At 46.5% G+C, this 7,500-nt stretch overlaps 1 protein-coding gene across 2 annotated transcripts in view; it reads left to right on the plus strand.

The window, feature by feature from the left end:
* The window catches only part of LOC143295746 (phytanoyl-CoA dioxygenase domain-containing protein 1-like), a 30,063-nt gene that overhangs the window by 6,450 nt on the left and 16,113 nt on the right, over nucleotides 1–7,500 (plus strand). For both annotated transcript variants that reach the window (XM_076607367.1, XM_076607366.1), the window contains exons 2-3: nucleotides 612–826; nucleotides 7,064–7,181. In XM_076607367.1, coding sequence (XP_076463482.1) covers nucleotides 668–826; nucleotides 7,064–7,181 — 277 coding nt within the window. In that variant the 5' untranslated portion in view covers nucleotides 612–667. The remainder of the gene's footprint in view (nucleotides 1–611; nucleotides 827–7,063; nucleotides 7,182–7,500) is intronic.

Here is a 7,500-nt window from a genome sequence, read left to right on the forward strand (position 1 = left end):
CAGTAGATGAATTTAACATTATGTGTACAATGTGTAGTTCATCAACATTTTACTCTTGGTCGTTTATCTCTGTTGATTCCCTGCGTCCTTTTTAGAGTTTAGGTGGATTGATTGCTGGTGGTGGTTAGTGTGTGTGTGTGTGTGTGTGTGTGTGTGTGTGTGTGTGTGTGTGCCTTTTTGTGTGTGCAGTGAATATGTGGGCGTGAATCGTTTTATCCCATTTTTATTATCATACCTTTGAAATGTCACACATCTGTTTTAACTGAAAAGCGAGGTGAGCCTCCATGTTATTATTATCATTAATATTATTATTATTGTTGCTGTTGTTGTTGTTGTTATTCTTCTTCTTCTTCTTGTTATCATCATCATTATTATTGTAAGTATTATTATTATTATTATTATTGTGGTTATCATTATCATTATTATCATTGTTGTTTTTGTGGTTATTATTATTATTAAGTTCAATAACAAAAAACAAAAACAAACCAGGTTGGTGTTTGTGGGCAACTCACGGCAACCATTTATTCATTTGATTATTTATTTATTTATTCATTTATTTATCTATTTATTTATTCATTTATTTCTTTATTTTGGCATATCTTTTCCCACAGCTGAGTGAAAAGTACAGCGCGGCGAAACAACTTTTCCTTGTCGGTCACTGAGGAAAATGGCGACGATGGCGACATCATCGCAGCGATGGCCCGGACAGAGAGACGAGAGCTTCCCGGAGGTGTTCAACATCCAGGCCATGCCCCCCCAGCCTGCCCAGGGAGACAGGAAGCCCGGGCAGCTGCCAGAGGACATGGTCCGCCACTTCTTTGACAAGGTCAGCACACGGAGCTTCCTGCCCCCTGCAGGCAAATCTTGAGTTTAGCTCACGACGTGTTGTGTTGTATTGTTAGTGTACTGTAGTACTGCAGGCAGACCTTGAGTTTAGCTCACGACGTGTTGTGTTGTATTGTTAGTGTACTGTAGTACTGCAGGCAGACCTTGAGTTTAGCTCACGACGTGTTGTGTTGCATTGTTAGTGTACTGTAGTACTGCAGGCAGACCTTGAGTTCAGCTCACGATGTGTTGTGTTGTATTGTTAGTGTACTGTAGTACTGCAGGCAGACCTTGAGTTCAGCTCACGACGTGTTGTGTTGCATTGTTAGTGTACTGTAGTACTGCAGGCAGACCTTGAGTTTAGCTCACGACGTGTTGTGTTGCATTGTTAGTGTACTGTAGTACTGCAGGCAGACCTTTAGTTCAGCTCACGACGTGTTGTGTTGCATTGTTAGTGTACTGTAGTACTGCAGGCAGACCTTGAGTTCAGCTCACGACGTGTTGTGTTGTATTGTTAGTGTACTGTAGTACTGCAGGCAGACCTTGAGTTCAGCTCACGACGTGTTGTGTTGCATTGTTAGTGTACTGTAGTACTGCAGGCAGACCTTGAGTTTAGCTCACGACGTGTTGTGTTGCATTGTTAGTGTACTGTAGTACTGCAGGCAGACCTTGAGTTTAGCTCACGACGTGTTGTGTTGCATTGTTAGTGTACTGTAGTACTGCAGGCAGACCTTGAGTTTAGCTCACGACGTGTTGTGTTGCATTGTTAGTGTACTGTAGTACTGCAGGCAGACCTTTAGTTTAGCTCACGACGTGTTGTGTTGTATTGTTAGTGTACTGTAGTACTGCAGGCAGACCTTGAGTTGAGCTCACGACGTGTTGTGTTGCATTGTTAGTGTACTGTAGTACTGCAGGCAGACCTTTAGTTTAGCTCACGACGTGTTGTGTTGCATTGTTAGTGTACTGTAGTACTGCAGGCAGACCTTGAGTTGAGCTCACGACGTGTTGTGTTGCATTGTTAGTGTACTGTAGTACTGCAGGCAGACCTTGAGTTTAGCTCACGACGTGTTGTGTTGTATTGTTAGTGTACTGTAGTACTGCAGGCAGACCTTGAGTTCAGCTCACGACGTGTTGTGTTGTATTGTTAGTGTACTGTAGTACTGCAGGCAGACCTTGAGTTTAGCTCACGACGTGTTGTGTTGCATTGTTAGTGTACTGTAGTACTGCAGGCAGACCTTGAGTTCAGCTCACGACGTGTTGTGTTGTATTGTTAGTGTACTGTAGTACTGCAGGCAGACCTTGAGTTCAGCTCACGACGTGTTGTGTTGCATTGTTATTGTACTGTAGTACTGCAGGCAGACCTTGAGTTTAGCTCACGACGTGTTGTGTTGCATTGTTATTGTACTGTAGTACTGCAGGCAGACCTTTAGTTTAGCTCACGACGTGTTGTGTTGTATTGTTAGTGTACTGTAGTACTGCAGGCAGACCTTTAGTTTAGCTCACGACGTGTTGTGTTGCATTGTTAGTGTACTGTAGTACTGCAGGCAGACCTTTAGTTTAGCTCACGACGTGTTGTGTTGCATTGTTAGTGTACTGTAGTACTGCAGGCAGACCTTGAGTTCAGCTCACGACGTGTTGTGTTGCATTGTTAGTGTACTGTAGTACTGCAGGCAGACCTTGAGTTTAGCTCACGACGTGTTGTGTTGCATTGTTAGTGTACTGTAGTACTGCAGGCAGACCTTGAGTTGAGCTCACGACGTGTTGTGTTGCATTGTTAGTGTACTGTAGTACTGCAGGCAGACCTTTAGTTTAGCTCACGACGTGTTGTGTTGCATTGTTAGTGTACTGTAGTACTGCAGGCAGACCTTTAGTTTAGCTCACGACGTGTTGTGTTGCATTGTTAGTGTACTGTAGTACTGCAGGCAGACCTTTAGTTTAGCTCACGACGTGTTGTGTTGCATTGTTAGTGTACTGTAGTACTGCAGGCAGACCTTTAGTTTAGCTCACGACGTGTTGTGTTGCATTGTTAGTGTACTGTAGTACTGCAGGCAGACCTTTAGTTTAGCTCACGACGTGTTGTGTTGCATTGTTAGTGTACTGTAGTACTGCAGGCAGACCTTTAGTTTAGCTCACGACGTGTTGTGTTGTATTGTTAGTGTACTGTAGTACTGCAGGCAGACCTTGAGTTCAGCTCACGACGTGTTGTGTTGTATTGTTAGTGTACTGTAGTACTGCAGGCAGACCTTGAGTTCAGCTCACGACGTGTTGTGTTGTATTGTTAGTGTACTGTAGTACTGCAGGCAGACCTTTAGTTTAGCTCACGACGTGTTGTGTTGCATTGTTAGTGTACTGTAGTACTGCAGGCAGACCTTTAGTTTAGCTCACGACGTGTTGTGTTGCATTGTTAGTGTACTGTAGTACTGCAGGCAGACCTTTAGTTTAGCTCACGACGTGTTGTGTTGCATTGTTAGTGTACTGTAGTACTGCAGGCAGACCTTGAGTTCAGCTCACGACGTGTTGTGTTGCATTGTTAGTGTACTGTAGTACTGCAGGCAGACCTTTAGTTTAGCTCACGACGTGTTGTGTTGTATTGTTAGTGTACTGTAGTACTGCAGGCAGACCTTTAGTTTAGCTCACGACGTGTTGTGTTGTATTGTTAGTGTACTGTAGTACTGCAGGCAGACCTTGAGTTCAGCTCACGACGTGTTGTGTTGCATTGTTAGTGTACTGTAGTACTGCAGGCAGACCTTTAGTTTAGCTCACGACGTGTTGTGTTGTATTGTTAGTGTACTGTAGTACTGCAGGCAGACCTTTAGTTCAGCTCACGACGTGTTGTGTTGTATTGTTAGTGTACTGTAGTACTGCAGGCAGACCTTGAGTTCAGCTCACGACGTGTTGTGTTGCATTGTTAGTGTACTGTAGTACTGTTTTTGTTGCATTGTTAGTGTACTGTAGTACTGTTTTTGTTGTTGTTGTCATAACAGATTTCTCGGAGTGGAATTCGGGCTGCTCTCCCCAGGGAGAGCGCGTCGCTGCACTGAGAGCGCAACCCTTTTCGATTTTTTTTTCTAATTATTTCCTGCCTGCACTTTTTTTCTATTCGTTTTCCTATCGAAGTAGATTTTTCTACAGAATCTTGCCAGGGAAAACCCTTTTGTTGCCGTGGGTTCGTTAACGTGCGCTAAGTGCATGCTGCATACGGGACCTCGGTTTATCGTCTCATCCGAATGACTAGCTTCCAGACCACCACTAAAGGTCTGGTAGAGGGGAAGAAAATACTGGGGACTGTGCCGGGATTCGAGCCAGCGCGCTCAGATTCTCTCGCTTCCTAGACGGACGCGTTACCTGTAGGCCGTCAGTCCATTGTGAGGTCATGCCCTTGAGGTGTAGTTGCTGAGTTGTTCACAGGAAGCTGGCGGAATGGCTCTGAGGCTCATCTGTCAGTACAGAGTCCGGGAGGGTCTGGACACGATGCCCCCCCCCCCCCCCCCACCCCCTCTTTCTCCCAAGTTTGACTGGAACAATCAAACTGCCAGTCTAGTCTTTCGGATGAGACGATAAACCCAGTAGTTCCGTGTACAGCACGGACTTGAAACACTAAACAAAGAACCTTCGGCAACAAAGGAGTTGTCCTCTGGCAAAATCCTGTAGAGGAAATCCCCTCTGATATGACAGGTAAATAAATATGATTATTATTTGCATGCATTCAAGGCCTGACAAAGCGCGTTGGGTTTTGCCGGTGGTCAGGCATCTGCCTGGCAAGATGTGGTGTAGCGTATATGGGTTTTCCCGGACGCAGTGACGCCTCCTTCAGTCACTAAAGCCAACACTGAACTGTTCAGTGTTGGGGGGTACTGCTGTTGGGGACTCACTCCCCCCCCCCTCCAACAACTTGACCTTCAGACACCCAAGCGTTGAACAGCTGGACCTGTAGAGCTTTTTGCCCACCAGCTACAGTTTTTGGAAGTAGGCGTCACTGCGTTTGTAGTTATCCACATCAGCTGGGCACATTCCCAGCCAGCAGTATAACCCAGCATGTTAGTCAGGCTTTCAGTGCATGCACATGCATATTCTTTTATCTCACTCAGTACGGCCAGTCCTCTCTTCTCCTCTACACAGACCCCTCGGATGTCCAGTGGGTGTCTGAATGACTCAACCTTTAGCTTCCGTCGTCAGAATTGTGGTATTCTTTGTCAACATTCACCTCTTCAGTATAAGAGCCTTCCGCTTGCAATATTTTGATGGTGGTAATTGGGGTGAAACGCTGTTAACGCCATCTCTTTCGCCGTTCGTATGGAGAGAGTTATTCTACTATATATATTGGTGTACAAACGCTCGTAATTATCAGAGTGGATTCACTCTACAGGATTTTGCCAGAGGACGACACTTGTTGCCATGGGTTCTTTTCCTGCGCGCCTCGTGCCTGCTGCACGCCGGACCCCGCTTCATCGTCTCATCCGAACAGAAAATTAGATGTGGTGTGGGGTGGTGTGGTGTGGTCGTGTGGTGTGGGGTGGTGTGGTGTGTCGTATCGTGTTGTGTCGTGGTGGTGTGGTGTGGTGTGGTATGGTGTGGTGTGGTGTAGTAGAGTGTAGTGTGGTGTGGTGTGGTGAGGTGTCGTGTGTTGTGTTGTGTAGTAGAGTGTGGTGTGGTGTGGTCTAGTAACTAGAGTGTGGTGTGGTGCGGTGTGGTCTGGTGTGGTGTGGTGTCGTAGAGTGCGGTGTGGTGTCATCTCGGGCTGTGTGGTATGGTATCGTGTCGTGTGGTGTGATGTCGAATGGTGTCGTGTCGTGTCGTGTGTTGGGTAGAGTGCGGTGTTGTGCTGTGCCGTGCCTATCATATAATGATAATAATGGTATTTATATAGCGCTGAATCTTGTGCAGAGACAAATCAAAGCGCTTTCGCACCAGTCATTCACACGCATGCATAACTCTAAAACTGTAGAAACTAAAGACAAGGAAGGGCAGGCAAGGGAGGCTATTTTGGGAAGAGATGGGTTTTAAGGCCAGACTTGAAAGAATTGAGAGTGGAGACATGTCGTGTCGTGTCGTGTCGTGTTGTGTGGTTGGGTATAGTGTGGTGGTGTGCGGTGTCGTGTCGTGTCGTGTCGTGTCGTGTCGTGTCTGTCATACCGTGTCTTATCGTGTTGTGTCGTGTCGTGTCGTGTCGTGTTGTGTGGTTGGGTATAGTGTGGTGGTGTGCGGTGTGGTGTTGTGTTGAGCCGTGCTGTGCCGAGCTTATCACATACTGTCATGTCGTGTTGTGTCGTGTTGTGTCGTGTCGTGTCGTGTCGTGTTGTGTCTGTCATACCGTGTCTTATCGTGTTGTGTCGTGTCGTGTCTGTCATACCGTGTCGTATCGTGTTGTGTCGTGTCGTGTCTGTCATACCGTGTCGTATCGTGTTGTGTCGTGTCGTGTCTATCATATCGTGTCGTGTCGTGTCGTGCCTATCATACCGTATTGTGTCGTGTTGTGTCTATCATATCGTGTCGTGTCGTGTCTATCATACCGTGTCGTGTCGTGTCTATCATCCGTGTCGTGTCGTGTTGTGTCTATCATATCGTGTCGTGTCGTGTCTATCATATCGTGTCGTGTCGTGTCTATCATATCGTGTCGTGTCTATCATATCGTGTCGTGTCGTATTGTGTCTATCATATCGTGTCGTGTTGTGACTATCATATCGTGTCGTGTCGTGTCTATCATACCGTGTCGTGTCGTGTCTATCATATCGTGTCGTGTCGTGTTGTGTCGTGTTGTGTCTATCATATCGTGTCGTGTTGTGTCTATCATACCGTGTCGTGTCGTGTCGTGTCTATCATATTGTGTCGTGTCTATCATATTGTGTCGTGTCGTGTCGTGTCGTGACTATCATACCGTGTCTATCAATCCGTGTCGTGTCGTGTCTATCATATCGTGTCGTGTCTATCATACCGTGTCGTGTCGTGTCTATCATATCGTGTCGTATCGTGTTGTGTCGTGTCGTGTCTATCATATCGTGTCGTATCGTGTTGTGTCGTGTCGTGTCTATCATATCGTGTCGTATCGTGTTGTGTCGTGTCTATCATATCGTGTCTATCATATCGTGTCGTGTCGTGTCGTGTCGTGTCTATCATGTCGTGTCGTGTCGTGTCATGTCGTGTCATGTCATGTCGTGTCATGTCGTGTCGTGTCGTGTCGTGTCATATCGTGTCGTGTCGTGTCGTGTCGTGTCGTGTCGTGTCGTGTCGTGGCTTGCAGGGCTACGTGGTGATCGACTCGTTTTTCGACAAAGCCAAGCTGGACGCGTGTCGCGAGTCCATTGCCCAGATGGTGGATGACCTGGCTCAACTGCTGTATGACGGGGGCAAAGTGAAGAGTGCGTCTCTATGTCCGTCCGTCCGTCTGTCCGTCTGTCTGTCTGTCTGTCTGTCTCTGTCTCCACACACCCCGCCCCCCTCTCTCTCTCACACCTGCCTGCCACATTGACATTTTAAGCAAATAACAAAGTACCGAAGTGTCGCTTATCCCATAGTAGTTTAGTTTGCTTCGATTACGTTTTTTCCTTTATGCTCCATTTTATTTGTTTTGCATCGTTTTTGTTCTGATTTGTACCTACTATGTCACCAGAGCTTTACAGCTAATGACATTAAACATTTCAGTGTTTGGTGTTCTCTCTCTCTTTTTCTCTCTCTCAG

Source organism: Babylonia areolata, chromosome 21, assembly GCF_041734735.1.
Source record: "Babylonia areolata isolate BAREFJ2019XMU chromosome 21, ASM4173473v1, whole genome shotgun sequence".
Classification (NCBI taxonomy): Eukaryota; Metazoa; Mollusca; class Gastropoda; order Neogastropoda; family Buccinidae; genus Babylonia; species Babylonia areolata.